Here is a 23,328-nt window from a genome sequence, read left to right as displayed (position 1 = left end):
TAGAAAGTGACTCCAGCGGGAAAACTAGACAACATGAAGTATCAGGTAGGTAACTGTGGCAGAGAGATAAAAACTATAACAAAATTAAAATGCTAAAAATGAAAAACACAGTACCATAAATAAAGATTGCCTTCCAAGTGTCCATTATTGTACTCAACACTGCTAGGAAAGAATCAGTAATGTTGAAGATATATATATATATATATATATATTTGCTTGTGTATTTGTGTGTGAGAGACACACACAGAAAAGAGAGAGAGAAATTTATTGGTTGACACTGGCTTCTTTGAAAGGAGGCAGTTTAGTAACAATGGCCTTTACTAGACAGACATGTTAGAAGGCAGTAGGAGAAAGGGAATGTGGTATCAGATATTTTCCATAAAAGGTTTGTTATTAATATTCATGTGGCAAATTGTAGCTGATGTCAAAGTAGTTATAAAGCAAGGGGAACACAATTCTCTTATAGCAATGTTGAGGTCTAAGAAATATATAAAACAAATACCTGGTAAGTACCATGCACCTATACATACATAAACAATCAATAACTCACAAAACACTCACATATTTGCAACACTGCTTTTCAGTTTATGCAATTTATTTCTTGTTCTTTTTAAGCTTTTTATTATACTGAATGTCTATTAATCAATGTTACATTTCATTAAAAGTTTTGATATTATATATGAAACAACAGTTCTGATATAGCAATATCTAGATAAAGGCTATTACTTACCTTTCTTAAATTGATAGATTTTCCCCTTGTAACAAGCTCTGATATAAAATATGATCATTTGTTGAAAACTTTACACATTCAAAATTAAATTATCAAATATTTAATGAGATTCTGGGTGTGTGTGTGTGTGTGTGTGTGTGCATGTCTGTGTGTGTGAAGAATTTCCTACATTTGTTAGAATGTCAGATTTCTGATGATATTACCTGTCCGATGAGGAAGACTTGGGAATAAAAGCCATGGTCATTCAGGATGCTGTCTGAGGTTTGTCATATGTGACTTTTCTGACATACACTGATTTCAGATGTCCTGAAAAATCATACTCGTGAGTTTTATTAGGTGAGGGTTGTTGAGTTTCTGTCAGTATCAAGTATACCCAAACCTTTAGAAGTTCAGCAGAGAACACATTTATTTCCTCACTGCAAAAAGTCCAACTGTGTACATGGAGGAGAAAACTCCATGCCACAGGGTCCTTCTCTGACCTTGGTTCCTACCATCTTGTACTTTCTATCATCAGAGCCTGAGTCCCAAGATTTTCCTCCATTCCACTCTAATGAGGGATAGAAGAAAATATTGAGAATTTTGCTGATGTATTTAAGACCTGTCATTGACCTCCATATTCCACTAGCTAGAGAGTAACAATATGACCCATTTATATGACAGAGCGGTTGAGAAATTTAGGCCAGGTGTGGCATGAGAGAGAAGTGAAAATGATTACTAGTGAACATTTCAATAGTTACTATGTGACATATAGGGATTACCTCTATGTAAGTTAAAATGAGGGTTGACATGGCAGAAGAATTTCCCACATCCATTAACTTCATTTCTTGTTTAATATACTATGAGGTCTCCACCTTGAATGTATTTTCTGCTGTACTGACTTTTCATTAAAGTTTATCACACACTTATTATATTCTAGCTTTTGTCATTGTGTGATTGATGATGAAAGAGTTTTGATTGTTGGCACAAAGTTTTCACATTTTTATTACTTTCTCAGAGCTCTTCTGCAGCATGAGTTTTCTGAGGAGAGAGTTCACATGAGTATTTTCTATATTCATTATCTTTATAGGGTTTCTTTGCTGGGTGAGTTCTGTAATATCCATGGAAGACTGTGCTCTGGCTGAAAGAATGCCCATATAAAATACATTTCAACAATTCATCTTCTATTCTTTGACATTTGGTGGGGGCTGAAATTGTAGAGGAAATTCCAGTGCTATGTTAACAGTTTTCTCCTGTGTGTTCATTATGTATTGTGGTTTGATCTCCAGCTCAGAGTTTTTTCATATTCTTTATATGCATATGTTTAATCCCCTGGGTGGGCTTTCTGATGTTCTCTAAGGCTTGATTTTTGACTGAAAGTTTTTCCACATTTATCACATTTATAGGGTTTCTCCCCTGTGTGAGTTCTCTGATGTACTCTGAGATTGGATTTCTGACTGAAAGCTTCCCCACACTGATTACAATTATATGGTTTCTCCCCAGTATGAGTTCGCTGATGTTTTCTTAGGACCGACTTCTCACTGAAAGCTTTTCCACATTCATTACATTCATAGGGCTTCTCCCCAGTGTGAGTTCTCTGATGCCCTCTGAGATTTGATTTCTGCCTGAAAGTTTTTCCACACTCCTCACATTTATAGGGTTTCTCCCCAGTATGAGTTCTGTGATGTACTCTGAGGTTTGATTTCTGACTGAAAGCTTCCCCACAATGATTACATGTATAGGGTTTTTCCCCTGTGTGAATTCTATGATGTCCTCTGAGTTGTGATTTCTGACCGAAAGCTTTTCCACACTGATTACATTTGTAGGGCTTCTCCCCTGTGTGTGTTCTATGATGTTTCCTCAGGCCTGACTTCAGTTTGAAAGCTTTCCCACATTCATCACATTTGTATGGTCTTTCCCCTGTGTGAGTTCTTCGATGATTCCTTAGGCCTGACATATGGCTGAAAGATTTCCCACATTCATTACATTCAAAAGGTTTCTCCCCTGTGTGAGTTCTCTGATGCACTATGAGGATTGATTTATAGTTAAAAGATTTCCCACATTCATGACATTCGAATGGTTTCTCCCCTGTGTGGGTTCTCTGGTGTATTCTTAGGCCTGACTTTGCACTGAAAGCTTTCTCACATCCATCACATTGATATGGTTTCTCTCCTGTGTGAGTTCTCTGATGTTTTCTTAGGCGTGACTTCTCACTGAAGGCTTTCCCGCATTCACGACATTCATAGGGTTTCTCCCCTGTGTGACTTTTCTGAGGCCAAATCAAGCGTGAATTAACAGAGCAGGATTTTCCACATTCATTATACTCACAGGGTTTTTCCCTTATGTGAACCTTCGGATGTACACTGAAAGTTGACTGGTAGCTGAACGTCTCTGTACATGGGTTATAATCAGAGTATTTATCTGTTGCATGAGTTCTCTGATGCACTGGGAGGGTTGAATTATGCTTGAAACTTTTTCCATATTCAAAGGGTTTCATCTCTATGTGAACTCTACGACATTCTCTAATGTGTGACTTTTGGCTGAAAGATTTCCCTCCTGTTGGAGTTTTGTGAGTGATCCTACAGAAACAATTTCCAGTATCATTAAACTCATAGTGACTCTTCTCTGTATGAATGTTCTGAGGAAAAATAAAGGTTGATTTATCATATTTGTTTTCCCCAAATTTATTGAAATTGTAAGATTGTCCTTTTGGGTAGGTACTGTCAGATGTAACAAGGGCAGCCTTTTCAAGAAAAGCTTTTCTACTTTCATTATATTCAAAATCTTGCCCCGAAGTCTGAATTGTCTGATACTGAATAACTTCCTCCTTATGACTGAGGGTTTTTACACTTTTATTATAAGCAAAAGATTTCTCTTGAGTGTTAGTTCTGCCATCCTTAATACTGATGAGCCATTTGTCACATACATTATGCTCATGAGCCTTTTCTTTTGAATACTGACAGTGTGGGGCCGTTGGGCTGAGACCCAGGTAAGCAGACCCCACAGTGTCACATTTACAAGGCATCATTCTTGCAGGAAAAATGTTTATGTCCCGATTATGTGGTTTTCCTGAAATTTCTTGCTCTGTAGTCAATAATTTATTGCTGAATAAAACTTGCCACAAATGTTTGCCTTGATTTTCTGGGCTCTTCTCTGAGATTTCATCAGGTTGGGAGTCTTCTAAAAATGATAAAATTAAACAAACTTTATGATATTTAACACATTTCTTATGGAATGGGACATATATGTATATATATGCCCTATTATGTATTTGATTCCTGAGTTTCTGGCTCAGTTTCTCAACAATAAAGTAATTTCAAGTATATTCTCTATATTCCCTTTTTAGCTTAATTTTTTTTTGTAGTAGAAAAAGAAATGGGAAATGAATATACATCTGTATTTGGCATCTTAAAATAAAAATTTCAAAACTGAATAGAGAAGAGGATATAAATCAACAAAATGACTGAAAATGGTGTATATGTAAGAGCACTGGATCCTGGGAACAGGAAAATCAGAGAATGGGATGAATAAAAAAAGATTACCAAAATGAAGTAGCTAACAACAAAAATCAATGGATTAGTGGTTTTATCTGAGACAGGGTTTGCCTTAGGGAATAACGCTAGTCTAGATTCTTATACAAATATAAATTACAATGGTAGGATAATCATTAGCCTACAATAGTCCAGTTGAAGCTCCATTTCCTTTCTACGTATCACAAAATAAATTTATAATGGCACCAATTTCCTCATGTTAGAAGAAACACTACTGTAGACCACATTTTAATTCTGTCTGTATTATCATCAAAGGAACACAAATGTGTAAGTGGAAGTATAAAATTGATGGGAGTTAAAGTCATTTTTCCACCTCGATTGGATTCACTGCTCTGCCCTAGCTCTGGTGACTTGGTTTATTGTATCAGGGTTGTTCAACAGTGAATCTTTTTTTTTTTTTTTTTTTTTTTTGAGATGGAGTCTCACTGTCGCCCAGGTTGGAGTATAGTGGTGTGATCTTGGCTCACTGCAACTTCTGCCTCCTGGGTTCAAGTGGTTCTCCTGTCTCAGCCTCCTGAGCAGCTGGGATTACAGGCATGTGCCTGTAATTTTTGTATTTTTAGTAGATATAAGGTTTTGCCATGCTGGCCAGGCTGGTCTCAAACTCTTGATCTCAGGTGATCCACCTGTCTCGGCCTCCCTAAGTGCTAGGATTACAGGCATGAGCCACTGCACCTGGTCAATAGTGAATCTTTTTAGATCATCAAATCTTAACTTTTGTCTCTTCAGTTTGCTCACTCTTTTCCCTAAAACCAGCCTTGTCTTTGTCCAATCCTTAATTCTGTTTTCAATCTACTTTTTAACATTGCTAGTTTTTATCGACTGTGAGTACCTTAAAGATCATATTTTAACCTGGACTTAAAAACTTTACATGTATCCTTTATATTTATTTATCATAAATTTCTTGTGTATGTTTGACTGCTATTGCCCTACTGCTACCCACATTCCATGCAAAAATGTCAGCCCCAAGGCTTTAAATACACTGCCTTAGTGCCCTAAGAGATATTCAGGAAAAGAAGGTTTTACACTAACTGCAGGCTCATTACATGTTCTAGCTGTCACTGCAATAGCCCAAAGTCTTTTCTGCTCTAGTCTTGACAGTATATCACCAGTAAATAGTATATTGACAGTAACAGTCTTATATTCTTTCTCTGAGTCACTCTGCTTTTTAGTCTTAGACCTATGTAGATTCTAGATGCCCTTCAGGCAATGCAAAGCATTTCCCAAATTACATACACACAAAAGGCTTCTTGTGTCTTCCCACAAATGTAAGGAACATTTATTTACAATCTAAAAGTAGTTACTGTCTATATTATTCATTTTAACAAGGGATATATGGATAGTACTCATATATCTGACACTCATGATTTTTTAAGAAAGTTACCATCATTCAAATTAGGGAGTATTTTAAAACTTACCTCACGTGCAAGTTAAATGGCATTTTCTCTTTCTTAGTTGTACGTAAAATAATAGTTCACTTTTTAATCAATAGCATTATTTTATGCAGCTTTGTTCTCCTTTACAAAATATAACCTTCATTCTGATATACTTTATACCTCTCTGTAATATAAATGAAGACAGTGACTCTTAAAAAGCAATGTGCCTCAAAATTACCTCCTCTTTCCTACACAAGTGCTCAGACCCAATGCTAACCTACACCTGATTATTCAAAAGTCTCAGAAATTTGACTTGGGTGTTTGCATTTAGGGATAATGTTTTTTGAATGAATCAATAAGAAACACCTCTCCCAAGTGGCTTTGAAGTTAATACACAATATTATTAAAAATACTTATGTGTTATATTGCATGGACTCAATATATAGAAGAGTAAAGCAGAGACCATTCTTTTTAGTGGATTATAATCCAGGTAGGAATGGAGCTCATTCAATAACTATGTGCTCTCCGGCACAGTGTTTCATTTCTTTTTTTTTTTTCTATCAAGTAGATTGTGAGTTAACAAAAAGAAGAGATAAGGCATACACTAAAGGATTTCAAACTATACCACAGAAGTAGGAATTTAAATCAAAACTTTAAGTGAGTAATAGTGCTTTCCCCCTTTTTCTAATTGAGATTATCTATTTTATTCAGTTATTTTTATTGCAAGAACCACTTTTGGCTTTAAAATTTATACTAATATAGTTTTATTTTTATTACATCTTTTGCTTTGCTTAGTTTTCTTTGAAAACTTTCTCACTTTAAAAAACAACTATATAAGACTAATATAAGACTAAAAGTTTTTTCTAAGCACTGCTTTATCTATATCCCAAAGGTTCTAGTATGCATGTTTTTTACCTTTGAAATTTTCTGGATATTGGACAATTTTGATTTTCATTTACTCTTTGATTAAATATGTTTATATAGTCCTTATTGATTTTAAGACAGAGAGACTTTAATTCTTCTCACATTGTTTGCAATTTATAGTTTTACTGGACAATACTATCTTTACTTTGTGGAATTTATTGATGTTTGCACAAAATACTTTTATATTTTGTCAGTGTCCCATGGTCATTTTAAAATGGATTCATTCTTTGTTAAAAGAGTAGAGTTTTGAAAGACACAGCAGATTCAGTTTTATAAAACATGTTATTTATAACTTCTAGAGCAGGAGTCAGTAAACTTTTTCTGAAAAGGCCAGAGAGTAAATGTCCTCCGCTGGGCTGATCATGTGGTCTCTGTTGCAGCTACTCATTTCTACCTTGCAGCATTAGCACATAAATGAACAGCTATGGCTGTGTTCTAGAAAAATCTTTCCTGACCGAAATAGGGAGCAGGTAGAATTTCCCCTGTGTCCTCATTTGCTGAGCACTAGTCTAGGATCTCAGTTGCGATCCTCTGGTTCCGGTATGAAATCAAAAAGGTAAATTAAAGGCTACGCTACCTATATGTTTCCGTATTTCCTCGGAACACTTGTGTTTTTTTGTTTTATGAAACCCGGTAATTTAGTACACAAATATTCAAAACTCTTAAATATATTTTAAAGTTGTCTACTTTTAACATATCCTTTCAAAACTGTCTACTTTAGCATTATCAAAATGCCCTTTCTTTTCTCTATTTTTTGACCTGAATTTAACTTTAGTGTTAGTTACTGAGTTCACAAAAAGAAGAGATAAAGTATAGGATAAAGTATTCCAAGATTATGCGATAGAAGTAGGAATTTAAAGCAAATAAAACCTGAATTATTGTATTTTATTGCCTTAGCAATTCCTAACTGTATTTTGAACTTCTCCAATTATTTTTAAAATATACTTCTTTAACAAAATCTAATAGAATTTTCTCCTAATAGGCGCATTTAATCCACTTACATTCGTTGATATGGTAAATAGTTTGTCTTAATCTATGTTATGCCAGGGATTTGCATAGGTTTTGTAGAGACAAGAGTTGATACAGCAGGCCTGAGACTGCTACTCTTAGAAAGACTTTCTTATTAGGTTTGCCCTTGGCTGGCATCTAGAAACAAGATTCCCATAACTGCTGAGGAGCTCACTGTGCCAGCCCTGTACAAACAACATGATAGAGAACACCAGTTTTCCATCTCAAAGTCTGGATTTTTGGTGCATGCTAGACAGAGGGTGTCTACATAGTTATCCCGCAATAAAAATCCTGGGCACCAATTCTGGGTAGACAACATTTACATGGGTTTTCGCAATTCCTTGCTTAGGGAACTGTGCTTGGGGAACTGTATGAACTCTCAGAAGCTTACGGTTTGTTTCCTATGAACTTTGCCCCATGCACCTTTAATCTTTGCTGATTTCTCTTTGTATCTTTTCACTGTATATAATTTAACCATTATTATGACTATATGCTGAGTTGTGTGAGTCCTCCTAGTGAATCAGTGAACCTTCTGCTCATTGAATTCAGTAACTCACCTGGGGAGTTCCTGCTTAGAAATCCTTTCTCTTTCTCTAATAACCATGGATCTTCTCCTTGTTCCAGTGTGAAGATCAGTTCTGGTTTTGTAAAGCAGTACCCTATAAATGGGAAATAATTTAGCATTTGCATTAGTTGTATAGGTTCTACTGTTTCTGAATGTGAAAAAGGTACAGTTTCAGAAGGGGCATATTCAGGGTGCTCACTGGACCTTCTTTGAGGAAGTAACCAAAAAAAACCATTTTCTTTCTTACTTTTTTTTTTTAGCAACAGGGTCCCTTTGTCACTCAGGCTGAAGTGCAGTGGTGCGACCATGGCTCACTGCAGCCTCAAACTCCTGGGTTCAAGTAATCCTCCTGCCTCAGCCTCCTGAGTAGCTGGGACTACAGGTGTGCACCACCATACCCGGCTAATTTTTAAAAGTTTTTTTGTAAAGACAGAGTCTTACTATGTTACCTAGGCTAGTCTCAAACTCCTGGCCCCAAGCAATTATCTCACCCTGGCCTCCCAAAGTACAGCGGCGTGAGCCACCACACCTGGCCAGAAAACATTCTCTTATTCTCATAAATGGTCAATCTCCTTGAACCCCTAAACTGCACACCTAAATAACATACAATTCTAAAATGGCCAATGTCTTGGGTGTCAAGGAAGATATTTCATGAGGACTTCCATATCTGGCTGTAACAGGGTAAAAGAAACTGACTTGCTGCTCCATAACAGACAACTAAAAAACCAAACAAAATATAAAAAATGGTAATTAGGTTTTAGCCAAGAGGCAGTGCAGACAGGGATCCTTGAAAGTAGAGAAACAATGAGGTGAGCCCTATGATTATCACAGGCTACTTGTGAGAGAGTTGCCAACCCAGAGTAGAAAAAGAGAACACCAAAGCAGAGGCTGGCAGACTTGGTAAGCTGATGTGACAAAATTGGATGTTTAAGGAATCCCTGGCAACTAGAATTTGTGGGAGTAAATGCCAGTGAAGAAAGAGCTATACTGATATAAAATGCTGGAGATCTGCAGAAGGGTCTCCTGAGTACTGACTTGTACAAGCATATAAGAAAATCACTCAAGGTTAGGAAAAGACCAGTGAAAAAGAATAGGCTGAAAAATCACTACAGCGGACACAAAGGTAGGAATGATCATTCATACCTAGTAATTTTTTATTGGGTGCTAGATATTGTGAATTTTACATTGTGAGTTGCTAGATTTTGTTGATGATAGACAACGATCATCACCAACTAGGGTAGAAAAACCTCCTAATTAATGACCAACAGGGTAGAATAACCAGAAGGGTACTGCTTTAGAAGAGGGACCAAATTAATTCTAGACTAAAGTGAGCTCTGAATCCAACACAACAAAGCTTAAAGTGTATCTTGAAATGATCGAACTAATTCCAGGTAACTTAACTACATCCCAGAAAAGGCTCAGAAATACGTAAAAGAATACAACAAAATCTAGCAACTCACAATGTAAAATTCACAATATCTAGCACCCAATAAAAAATTACTAGGTATACAAGACTCTTATCAAGGAAAAAAATCAATCAGTAACAACCAAACAAGAAATGGCCCATATGGCCAGGCACAGTGACATCTGTAATCCCAGTTATTTGGGAGGGCGGGGCAGGAGGATTGCCTGAAGCTGGGAGTTCAAGACCAGCCTGGGCAACACATAGAGAGACTGGAAAATAATAAACAGAGTTATCTGTGATCTGTGGTTAAATAAATTTGTAGTCTAACATATATGTAATCAGCATTCCAGAAGAAAAAAAGGAAAGGGAGAGAAAATTTTGAAGCAACAGTGGCCAAAATTTGCCAATTTTAATGACCTATATAAACCTGCAGATCCAAGAAGCTAAATAAATGCCAAGAGGAAACATAAAATCACACCCATATACATTGTAATCAAATTGCTAAAACCTGCTGAAAAAAAGTAAATTTTATGCAGACAGAAAAAGACATAATATGTGCAGAAGAACAAAGAAAATTAAAGCTGACTTCTTGTTAGAAATTTTACAGTCTGGAAGACAATGAAGTGACACTCTTAAAGTACTGAAAGAAAAAAAATCAACCTAAAATTCTATACTTAGCAAAGATGTTTCAGCCAAAAAAAAAAAAAAAAAACTGAAACAATTTATCAGCAACTGATGTGTATTACAAGAAATGTTAAATTTTCCCGACAGAAGAAAAACGGTACTATGAAAATTTTTGATTTATATAAAAAAATTTATAGAGATAAAGAGCACCATAAACTGGAAAAAAGAGGATGAAAATAAAATACACTTTTCTCATTCTTGGAATTCTTTTCTTTAAATAGAATATTATCTTTCAAGTTATCTTTTTAGACAATATTATTTATTATGGGTTTCATAATATATAAACAGCATACATAAAGAGAAATTCTGCATAATGACAAAGGGAATAATTAATCAAGAGGATATAGCAATCACAAATGTTTTTCCATCTTATAACACTACTTCAAAATACATAAAGCAAATCCTGATGAAACTGGAAGAATAACCAAATCCACAATTGTAGCTGCACAGTAAAACTCCTTTCTCAATAATTTATAGAAGTAGATTACAAATAAATAAGAAGGAGTACAGAAGACTTCAAGAATATTATCAACCAACATGACCTCCATTTATAGAACACCGATCCAAAAGGAAAACACATATTTTCAAATACATATGAAACATTTAACCAGGAAAAATCATATCATGGGCCCTGAAACGAGTTTAAATAAACTTTAAAAGGATTTAAAAAAATCTTGCTCTCCAAATAGGAATTAAGTGAGAAAACAGTAATAGTAAAAAAAAATTTTCAAAGACTCAAAAATTTAAAATAAAAAAGCCATGTTCTATTGGAAATATGGAGTAGAGGTATTTCCTCCTTTTCTGGTAAGTATAGCTACAAACTATGGATATTATATATTTAAAAACATAAGATGCTGAAAGGTGGAGAGAAGACAGCAGATTGTTCAGGGACCTCAGGACTTAAGGAATGACAATGATATATTCCCAATTAGAAGCTGGAGAAGCTGGCAACAAGCAACATGAATGTGGAGACAGAAAAAACAAAACAAAACATAAAACCCAAAACTTGTACTCTCAAACCAGAGGTTCAGGAAAGAGGCAGCCTAGCAAGACTGAAAACTTTTAGACAACGACTGTTCTTATTTCAGCCAAACACAAAATAAAAAATACATTCTCCACCTCTACTGCTGCCATGAAAGGCCATGTGGGGAACTCAAATGTCTGTGCTCACCAGGCTGGAGGAAGGCTCCCTTACTGCTCCACCAGGGACATGTCAGAGAGGGCTGACTGGGGGCTGAGACATGTCTCCAAGCCAGGCAGTGACAAGGTCCCCTGCCCCCCAGTGTCAGTCGAAGCCCCATGGGGAGCAGTAATGAGGCACTCTGGATCCTCCCATGCAGGGTATTATCAGTGAAGGCAAAATGGGGATCTTGAACTGCCACTACCATTCAGCAGTAATGACAACCCCTCCTCCAGGTGCCGACAGAGGCTGAGCAGGAAACCTGGACTTTCAGCCCACCTTTCAATAATGAGGCAGCACCCCCCACCTCCCCTGCCACAGTGGTGTCAGAGAATGCCTGCTACATGAGAAGATTTAATTAAATAAGACACAGATCTTATAATTTCCAAATAGGTTCAATCTAAAATCACTTGTCATACTAAGATCTAAGACAACTTCAACTTGATTAAGCAAAGACAATCAATAGATGCCAACACTGAGATGGCACGTAAGTTAAAAATATCTGATAAAGTCTTTAAATAAGCCATCATATAAATGTTTAAACAAATAGTAAGAAACATGAAGCAAAAATAGAAAGTCTCAGCAAAGAAATAGAAGATCTATGAAGTAGATATTTTAGAGTTAAAAAATACTCAGTGGATGGGTTCAACAGCAGAATAAAGAAGACAGAGGAAAGAATCCATGAATTTTAATATAGAAGAGTAGAAATTACCCAATCTGAACAACAGACAGCAAACAGACTAAAGCCACAGGGACCTGTAAGACTATAACGTAATATCTAACAATTGTGTCACACAAGTTTCAGGAGGGGAGAAGAGGGCGGGGCTGAAAAGCATTAGAAGAAATGATAGCTTACCAACTTAGTGACTACCATGAGTTAAGGGATTGTAAAAGGAGTTGGGCTGACTTTATATAAAGGGGTAGGACAAAGCTCTTTGTGGTGACTGAATAGTTCTGCTGACTTGACTGTAGTGGTGGTTATACCAATCTATACATGTGATAAATAACACAGAACTATACACCTGTTGTGCCAATGTCAACTTCCTGATACTGACATTGTACTACAGTTGCATAAGATGTAATCTCTTGGAATACTGAAGCATTTAGGATTTAAAAACTGCTGTCTTAGGCCAGGTGCGGTGGCTCATGTTTGTAATCCCAGCAATTTGGGAGGCCGAGACGGGTGGATCACGAGGTCAGGAGATTGAGACCATCCTGGCTAACACGGTAAAACCCCGTCTCTACTAAAAATACAAAAAAAAAAAGAAAAGAAAAGAAAAGAAAATTAGCCAGGTGTGGTAGCGAGTACCCGTAATCCCAGCTACTTGGGGGGCTGAGTCTTTTACTTTCAATCTACCTATTATTTTTGAAGTGAATTTCTTGTAGATGGCATATATTTAGGTGAATTTTAAAAACCAACTCTTTCAATCTGTCTTTTAATTAGTGTATTTAGACCATTTAATGTAATTATTGATATGCTAGGGCTTTAATCTGCCATTTTATTTGTTTTCTGTTTCTTCCCTTGAATTTTTATTCATTTTTTCCTGATCTCCTCTCCTGAACTTTTTTTTTTTTTAGAATTCAATTTTTTACTTATCTATGTTTCTATAATATTTTTGAGTATACAACTTAAGTTTTTTTTTAGTGGTTACTCTATATGTTAAATTATATACATATTACTTATCACAGTCCACTGTGACAGAGGAAATTAAATATTTCCTCTGTATACACTGAGAACCACATCAGAGAATGTTACATTTTTCCCTTCAACCATCAAACGAAATTAGAAAACCCAAGAGGGAAGGCAAGTATATTGTATCTCCCAGCATTTTTAGTCTTTCCATGGTTCTTTCTTCCTTCCTAATGCTTGAAAGCTTCCTTTTATGATTTCTTTTCTGTTCCAAGAACTTCCTTCCTTCCATTCTTTCAGGGTAGGTATGCTGGCAATAAACTCTTAGTTTCCCTTCATCTGAGAATGTCTCAATTTTCCCTTCATTTCCAAGAGATACTTACACTGGATATAGAGTTGTGTTAACAATTCTTTTCTTTCAGCACTTGAAACATGTGTTCTCTGTGGTTTCTAATAAGAAATCCACTGGCATTCCAATTCTTTTACCCCAAAAGCAATATATTGTTTCCTTTTTGTTGCTTGTCAGATTTTTTCTTTATCTTTAGTTGTCAGAAGTTTCATAATTATGCTTCTTAGCATGAATTCCTTTGGGTTTATCCTGTATAGAATTTACTCAGCTTGTTGAATCTCTAGGTTTATGACCTTTGCCACACTTGGGAAAATTTTAGCCATTATTTCTTTGAATTTTTTTTAGCCTTTTCTTATGGGATTCAAATTACACAAACATTAGAGATTTTCTTTCAGTTTCTGGGGCTCTGTTCATTTTTATTCAGTCTAGTTTTTTCTTTGTAAAGACTGACTCATTTCTATCGTTCTGTCATAAAGTTCAGCAATTCTTTTCTCTGTCTACTCTGCAGCTGTGCATATGTAAGTACTTTTTAAAAAAGTTTTACTTTAGAATAACTTAGATTTACAGAAAAGTTAAAAGGATGGAAAGAATTCTTGTATACCTTGCTCCAAACTTCCTTCACTGTTACCGCCTGAAATTACCACAGCAGTTGTCTCACGTAATATCAGAAATTCCAATGGCAGTTTTTTCATAACATAACATTATGAAATACAGTCTACACTTTATTCAGAGCTCCTTTTTACCTAATGTCTTTTTCCTGTTTTACAGCTTCATCCAAGATTCTACATTACATTTAGTCACCCTGTTTCCTTAGTAAACTAAGTGTTTTGAGGTATTTTGGATCACCTTGACAGTTTAAAGGACATTGTAGAATGTTCTTCAGTTTTGGTTTTTCTGATGTTTTCCTCATAACTGAAGTGGGGTTATGTATTCCTGGGAGAAAGACCACAGAGGTAAAGTGTCTACCATTCTCATCACATCTCATCAAGGGAATAGGCCATCAACAGACTTATCACTGATGATAACTTTGATCACCAGTGGAGGTAATAGATGCCAGGGTTCTCCATTATAGTTATTCCTTTTCTCCAGTATGCATATTATACTTTTTAGAAGACTGTCACCAGGCACAGCTCACTACAGCAGTGGAGAATTATGCTCCACTTCCTCGAAGAGGAGTAACTACACAAATTATTAGGAATTCTTCTATTTGGGAGATTTTCTATTCTCTCTTATTTATTCAATTATTTGTATCAATATGGACTCACGAGTTTTTCATACTTTGGGTTATAAACCAATACTATGTTGTTTATTTTATTGCTCAAACTGTTGCAATTTTGGCTACTGGGAGATCTTTCAGTTGGCTCCCCTGTTCTTTGACGTATCCCCTGCTATGGTTTGGGTATGGTTTGTCCCCATCAAAACACATGTTAAAATTTGATCCTTAATGCAGTGTTGGGAGGTGGGGCTTAGTGGGAAGTGTTTTGGTCATGGGGCTGGATACCTCATGATAAGATTAATGCCCTCTGACATGGTTTGGCTGTGTCCCCACCCAAATCTCATCTTGAATTGTAGTTCCCATAATCCCCATGTGTCATGGGAGGGACCAGGAAGAGACAATTGAGTCATAGGGACGGTTTCCCCCATCATATTCTCGTGATAGGGAGTTAGTTCTCACGCAAGCTGACCGTTTTATAATGGGCTTCCCCCTTCACTGGGCACTCATTCTCTCTCCTGCTGCCCTGTGAAGAGGTACCTTCCACCATAATTGCAAGTTTCCTGAGGCCTCCCCAACCATGTGGAACTGTGAGTCAATTAAACCTCTTTCCTTTATAATTACCCAATCTCAGGTGTTTCTTCACAGCAGCATGAGAACGGACTAATACACCATCCCATGGGGAAAATTACCCAATCTCAGGTGTTTCTTCACAGCAGCATGAGAACGGACTAATACACCATCCCATGGGGGTGAGTTCTTGCTCTCACAGAAATGGATTAGTTCCTGTGACAGTGAGTTGTTTAGAGAGACTGGCTTCCTCAGTTTCACACTCTTGCTTCCATGCAATTTCTTTGCACATGCTTGCTCCCCTTCCACTTTCTGCCATGAGTTGAAGCAGCATGACGTCCTCACCAGATGAAGCTGTCCAATTTGGGACTTCCCAGCCACCAGAACTGTGAGCTAAATAAATGTTTTTTCTTTTGAAATCACTCAGTCTCCCGTGTTGTGTTATGACAACACAAAACAGACTAAGACAGAAAACTGGTACTGAGGAGTGGGTTGTTGCTTTACAAACACCTGAAAATGCAGAAGTAGCTTTGGAACTGGGTAATGGGTAGTGGCTGGAAAAATTTGGAGGGGCAGGCCAGAAAATGTCTATACTGCCATGAATGGAGCATTAAGGGCGATTCTACCTTAAGGGTGGCTCAAATGAAGACAGGAAAACAAAGGAAAGTTTCAAACTTCTTACAAATTGGTTAAATGGTTGTGAAGAAAATGCTGATAGAAATATAAACAGTAGAGACCATTCTACTAAGACCTCAGATGGAAATGAGGAAGCATGTATTACGAGCTGGAAAAAAGGCCATCCTTTTTACACAGTAGCAAAGAAGGTGGCTGCATTGTATCCATGCCTCAAGGCTTTATGGAAGGCAAAACTTAAAGAGTGGTGAACTGATATAACTGGTGGAAGAACTTTCTAGGCAGCAAAGTGCTGGAGAAGCTGCATGGTTACTTTTAACAGCTTATGCTGGAGTTATAGTAGCAAAGGGATAATGTAAAGATGGAATTTATAACTAAAAAGGGAGCAAAGTGGAAGGAGTACTCTGATACCCTAGGACCAGGGTGGAAGTCAGTTTTTGGTGATAGGAAAGAGTTGCAGGTTTTTTCCATAGTGGTTAGTTAGAGTAGGGCAGTTGTCTAAAATTTTCTCTTTCTGGGTGGTTGCATTCCTGTTTTGTCTAGAGGAAGCAGACTTTACTTGGGACTTTTTTTTTGTCTGTGCCAATTGGTGTTTCAGGCTGATACATTACGCAAAAATAAAACTGAGAAAGAGGTGTCATTTCTTGGGTTCCAATGTCCCTAGCCTGTCTGTTTCCTTCTCTCACTGTTCAAGTCTTCTTATGTTTTTGCATATAATGCCTAGCGGTTTTAGCTGTACTTAAGGAGAGGAACAGGAGGAAGTATCTCTAATCAATCTTATTTGGAACCATCAGTCTCTAAAACGTTCATATTTAAGAACTGCCTTTTAAATTTACTGTAATCTTTCAATATGAAAAACACGTATGTAGTTCAAAAATCCAAACTGTATAAAAAGGTATATTAAAAGTCCCACTTCCATTCCTGTTCCAATCACTCACTTCCCACCTGCTATATTTTATTACTTTCTGATTTTTCTCCCAGTGTTTCATTTTTGCAAGTATCAACAATCACATATATTCCTCTCTCTTCTTTTCTTACTCAAAGATGGCTTTCTATGGACACCATTCTACTGCTTCTTTTGACTTAATATTTATGGAATATCACTCCTTATTTGTATATAGGCTCTCGCCCATTGTATGGTTGCATAGTCTTCATTTGTGTGTAGAAGTAACATACTTTTAGCCAATTAGTCAATGACGTACATTTGGGTTGTTGATATTCTATTGCTATTACAAACAATGCTGCAATGAATAACCTTGTGTATGTATCATTTTGTGTTTATGCAGATATTGTTGCTGAGTATTGTATATGTTGCTGAGTAAAAACTAATGCACCTGTAATTTTTTTAGTGCCAAAAAATTACATTTCTTAGCAGATATGGTTGATTACTATTTTACTTAAAACTCTCAATGATTACTTATTGCTTAAAAACCAGAATATAGCCTCAATAATATATATTCACTTGGTCCACTTTCACATCTGTACCATATGCCTTCTTGCTTTCTTTGTTGCAGGTGTACTGGTTCTTTTTCAGGACTCTGTACTCACTATCTTCTCTTCTACCAGGGGTCTTTGTGCTTGTACTTTTATCTGCTTGGAATGTTTATATTTCCTTATTTAGCTTATTCCTAGACTTCCTTAGAGCTATTCTCAAGCACTGCTTATCTTTTTCTTTGAATTTGAAAAGTTTCTTTAAAAAAGTAAAAAGAGTTCAGTGAACCCTTCCCCTCACAGATCCTTTACCCAGCTTCAAAAAATATCACAATTTTTTTAATAGAAAGGTTTTCTTGGCCTCAGAAACTCTTCAAATCACCCTATGAAAATTAAGGCTGTGCTATTAAGTAACTTGAGAACTGCACTGGTGTCTATCAAAGAGTGGATATTAAGTAAACAGTTGTTAAGTTTTAATTGCATTTATTTGATCTCATACTGTATGATTGAGTGTTCAATCAAAGAAGAAGAAATATGTCTTCTAGACATAAATAAGAGACATGTCTTAGTAACCCAATATGCAATTTGTGTGATGCAGCTAAAGCAATGCTGAGCTTTTTATGGCACTAAATGTGTACATCAGAAAAGAGGAAAAGTCTCAAATTAATAGTCCATGGTCTCACATTAAAAAACTAGACAGGCCGGGCGCGGTGGCTCAAGCCTGTAATCCCTGCACTTTGGGAGGCCGAGACGGGCGGATCACAAGGTCAGGAGATCGAGACCATCCTGGCTAACACAGTGAAACCCCGTCTCTACTAAAAAAATACAAAAAACTAGCCGGGCGAGGTGGTGGGCGCCTGTGGTCCCAGCTACTTGGGAGGCTGAGGCAGGAGAATGGCGTGAACCCGGGAGGCAGAGGTTGCAGTGAGCTGAGATCCGGTCACTGCACTCCAGCCTGGGCGACAGAGCGAGACTCTGTCTCAACAACAAAAAAAATAAATAAAAAATAAAAAATAAAAAACTAGACAAACAGCACAATAATCCTAACAGAAGCAAAAGTAAAAAGTAGAAATCAATTAAATTAAAACCAAAAAAACAAAAGAGAAAAATCAATGAGAGAAAAAGCTGGTTGACTGAAAAGAGCAGTAACATTGTAAAACCTCTAGGAAGAGTGAATAAAAAAATAAAAGAGAGAGTAAGAAGACAGAAATGACCAATATAAAGAATAAAACAGGTCTATAAATACAGATCCTAAAGACATCAAAATGATAATAATGGAATGATCTGAACATTTTTGCACATATAAACGTGACAACTTATATAAAATGGACTAATTGTTAGAAAAGCAAAAATACCACAATTCACCTAATAGAATTAATTTGAATATCCATATATATGACTTAAAGAAATTGATTTGTAAAACTCCCCAAAAAGAAGTCCCTAGGCCCAGATGGTTTCACTAGATAACTCTACCAAACATTTAATGAAGAATAAATACCACTTCTATACAACCTCTTCCAGAAAATTGGAAGGAACACTTTCCAACTAATTTTATGAGGCCAGACTTATGCTGATATGAAAACCAGACAAAGGTAGTACAAAACTACGGACCAGTTTCTTTCCTAAATGCAAAACTACTTAACAAAATATTTCAAATAGAATCAAATGATAAATAAAAAGAATTATATGACATTACCAAGTAAGGTTTATTCCAAGTATGTAAGGCTGGTTCAATATTTGAAAACTAGTCAACAAAGTCTACTATATTAATGGAGTAATGAAGAAAAATCATGTAATCACAGCAGTATATACATAAAAAATATTCGACAAGATTCAATATCCATTCATAGTCAATATTCTCAGAAAACTAGGAATACAGTAGAAGTTCCACCATTTGATGAAGAATATCCACAAAGGACCTGCTAGGATCATTTGGTGAAAGAGATGTTTTCCCCTGAAGGTTGGGAACAAGGCAAGGATGACTACTCTCACCACTCTTATTCTACACAGTACTAGAAGTCCTAGCCAGTGTAATATGGCAAGAAAAGGAAATAAAAGGCATACAGATTAGAAAGGAAGATAGTAAAATGACCCTATACATAGATCACATGATAGCTTATGTTAAAAAATCAGAAGGAATCTACAAAAAGCCTTCCTAGAAAGTTCAGCAAGATCTCAGCATAAAAGAACAAACATACAAAAATCAATTACATTTCTATAAACTAGCAATCTTTGCATGCAAACAGAAATTTAAAACACAATGCCATTAACAATTATCCAACCAAATGAAATACTGAGGTATACATATAACATGTACAGGACTTTTACATTGAAAACTACAAAACACTGAAGCAAGAAATCAAGATCTAAGTAAATGGAGAAATATCTTGTGCTTATGGATTATAAGACTTAAAATAAGACTCAAAGCAGTGAAGATGTTAACTGTCACAAAATTGAAAATTTATAGCTTTAATTCCTGTCACTCAATAAGATTTTAACATAATGAAATTATTACAATATGTATATGCAAAGGCAAAGTAACTAGAATAGCTAAAACAATATTGAAAAAGAAATATAATGTGGGAATATAATAGTCTCATACAAGTACAGTCAACTGATTTTTGACACAGGTGAAAAAGCTAGGAAGGGTAATGGTGCTGCATGGAGCAAATGGATATCCATAGGCAAAAAAAAAAAAAAAAAAAAATCTCAACTTACACTTCATGCCCTATACAATAATTAACTCAAAATGCACTATCATTAAAATGCAAAATATATTACACAATTTTTAAAAATAGGAGGAAATCTTTGGTCCAAAGACTTAGTGAAGAGTTCTTAGATACAAAATTTTTACAAAACTGATAAACTGGACTTCACCAAAATTAAAAACTTATGCTCTTCAAAACATCCCATGAAGACGACGAAAAGACAAGTTACAGATTGGTACAAAAATGTGCAAACCACACATCTGATAAAGAACTCATATCTAGACTATCTAATTTCTCAAAAGTCAATGGTAAAACACACGAACTTCCAATTAAAAAATGGACAAAAGCCATGAACAGACATTTTACTAAGGATACACAGATGGCGTGTGAACACATGAAAAGATATTGATTATCAGTGGCCATTAGGGAAATGCAAATTAGGATCACTATGAGATATCACTATACACCTATTCAACCACTAATATATAAAATAGCAACAATGCCAAGAACTAGAAAGGATAGGGAATAACCGGATCCCTCATACATTGCTGGTAGAAATGCAAAATGGTACAGCAACTCTGGGAAATAGTTTGGCACTTTCTTAAAGAATAAAACATAACTTACCATACAATCCAACAATCACACTCTTTGGTACTTATCCCGGAAAAACTTATGTTCACAAAAATTCTGAACATGAATGTTCACATCAACTTTATAATAGCCCCAAACTGGAAACAAACAAAATGTCCTTGAATAGGTGAACGGCTAAACAATGACATTCATATAGTGAACTACTACACAGCAATAAAAGGAATGAACTATGGGTATGCAACAACTTGGATCTCAAGAGCATTTTGCTGAGTGAAAAAGGCAATCTCAACACATCAAATACTGTATGATTCCATTTATATAACAGTCTCAAAATGACAAAATTATACAGCTAGCAGATTAGCAGTTAGCAGAGATTAGGGACAATGTGAGAGACGGCATGGGTGTGACTATGAATGAGTAGCACCAAAGAGATCTTTGCGCTGATAGAACAGTTCTGTATTGCAACTGTGGTGGTTACACCAATGTCCACATGTGATAAAATGGCACACAGCTATTCACACACATTATGCCAGTGTCTACTTCCTGGTGTTGATACTGTAGTACAGTTATATAACATGTAACCTTTGGGGGAAATGAAGGTGAGGACACAGTTTTTGCTAATTCCCATAAATCTATAATTATTTCAATATAAAAAAAGGTTTCTTAAAATATATGCAAAAAATTAAAAACTGAAAACATTTTCTCTTTAAAAAGAGAAGCGAGAGATAGCAAGAAAACGTCTGTAAAACATATATCTAATAAAGGTCTGAACTTCTTCGACTAAACAAGCAAAAATACTAAAAACTGAATGAAACAAAAATGAGCTGAAGATTTGACTGGTCACTTAAAGAAGATTTATGAATGGCTGAAAAGCATATAAAAAGAGGTTCAATGTTGTTAGTCATCAGGAAAATGCAAATTAAAACCCAACTAGAATTGTTAAAAACAGTAAAATTTTCCAAATAATGGTAACCAAAGAGTAATGAGAACTCACAGACATTGTTCATGAAAATGAAAAACTGTGGAGCCAGTTTGAAAACATTTGGTAGTTTCTTATAAAGTTATAGACAGATAAACTTATCAGAAGACCTGGCAAGCCCACTCCTAGGTACTTACACAAGAGAAATGAAAACATATGTTGACACAAAGACTTGTATGTGAAAGTTCACAGCAGCTTTATTCATAAAAGCACCAACTGGGAAAAAGTTCCGTATGCTGACCAACTGATAAAGGATAACAAATTGCAGTATATGCCCACAAAGGGACACTACTTAGGATAAAATAATAAACCACTTATACACACATGTGCATGAGTTTCAAAAGCATTGTGCTAAAGAAAACCAGACAAAAGGGAGTATATAATTTATGATTCCATTTATATGAAATTGGAGAAAAGGCAAAATTATTACAGTCGAAAGCAGACAAATAGTTGCCAGGGGTTGTGGGGGAAGGCATGGAGGGAGGGGACTCACTGCAAAGGGCTACAAAGAATCTTTTGGGGGTGATAAAAAGATTCCAAACCATGATTTGGATTGTGGTAATCAACTGTATACATTTTTTAAAACTCATTGATTTGTACACTGAAAGGTGCTGAATTTTATTTTCTGTTAAATACACCTCAATAAAAGGAACTAATATAAAAAAGGAAAACCAGAATTGCACTGTAGAGGGAGTCACACGGTACGGTACGGAGAGAGAGAAAGAGAGGAGAAACAGAACTGCCCTCTGGAGGGAACCTCATGGTAAAAGCTGTGCTCACCCACTGAGACGAGGTGGCTGTAGTTCTCCAGCATCACATCTCTGTACAGGGTCCTCTCAACAGGGCCCATGTGCTGCCACTCCTCCTGGGTGAATTCCACAGTCACGTCCTTGAATGACACTGATGCCTGTAACAGTGCATTTCTGATTAATCTGAGTGTTCAGAATCAGGGAAAGGAAAATGTTTTCGGAAACTAACTCACTATGTTTACTGTTGAGAATTTAAAACAAAATGCTACAAGGGATTATTATTATGACCCTAATTCTGCCTTATTCTTTTGAAATGCATAATTAGCACAAATATTTGTTCTCATGCTCTCATTTGTATTTATTTTAAAATTATACACATACATTTTTATTTAATATACTGAGGAAGCTTAGTGCCCTTTTAGGTAAAATTATTATATATATGATTCCTGCATACGTTTCCCATGGTGCAATCTTGGCTGACTGCAACCTCCACATTCCTAGGTTCAAGCAATTCCCCTGCCTCAGCCTCCCAAGTAGCTGGGACTACTGGTATATGCCACCACACTGAGCTAGCTTTTTGTATTTCAGTAGAGATGGGCTTTCACCATGTTGGTCAGGATGGTCTCGATCTCCTGACCTCATGATCCGCCTGCCTCAGCCTCCCAAAGTGCTGGGATTACAGGTGTGGGCCACAGCAACCGGCCGGCAAGTGAATCTTCACAGGAATGAAAATCTGTTCATTATTATCTCATGCAGCTATACACAGAGATGTGGCATGATACATAACACAAAAAAGCTCAAAAAGCTAAGAAAAAATAATTAAAAGAAATGAACAAAGTCTCCAAGAAATATGAAATTATATAAAATGGCCAAACCTAAGAATAACTGATATTTTTGAGGGAGAAGAGAAAAAAGTCTAGAAAAATTATTTGAGGAAATAACTGAGGAAAACTTCACTGACCTGGCTAGATATTTACATATTCCAATGTAAGAAGGTCAAAGAACTCTTGGAAAATTCACGGCAAAAAGATCTTCACCAAAGCATATAGTCATCAGGCTGTCTAAAGCCAATATGA

At 36.1% G+C, this 23,328-nt stretch overlaps 1 protein-coding gene across 5 annotated transcripts in view; it reads right to left on the bottom strand.

Annotated features, from left to right (window-relative positions):
• Nucleotides 1-372: 372 nt before the first annotated feature.
• ZNF782 (zinc finger protein 782) overlaps nucleotides 373-23,328 on the bottom strand; it is a 67,988-nt gene continuing 45,032 nt past the window's right edge. For 3 of the 5 annotated variants that reach the window (XM_025359809.1, XM_025359810.1, XM_025359808.1), the window contains 3 exons: nucleotides 22,284-22,410; nucleotides 8,123-8,224; nucleotides 373-3,886 (listed from right to left, as the gene is read on the bottom strand). In XM_025359809.1, the coding sequence (XP_025215594.1) occupies nucleotides 2,031-3,886; nucleotides 8,123-8,224; nucleotides 22,284-22,410 (2,085 nt within the window). In that variant the 3' untranslated portion in view covers nucleotides 373-2,030. The remainder of the gene's footprint in view (nucleotides 3,887-8,122; nucleotides 8,225-22,283; nucleotides 22,411-23,328) is intronic. The other 2 variants (XM_025359811.1, XM_025359813.1) reach the window with 2 other exon arrangements.

Source organism: Theropithecus gelada, chromosome 15 (assembly GCF_003255815.1).
Source record: "Theropithecus gelada isolate Dixy chromosome 15, Tgel_1.0, whole genome shotgun sequence".
Taxonomy (NCBI): Eukaryota; Metazoa; Chordata; class Mammalia; order Primates; family Cercopithecidae; genus Theropithecus; species Theropithecus gelada.
Note: the sequence above shows the minus strand (reverse complement) of the source record. Positions and strands in the feature narration are given on the sequence as shown.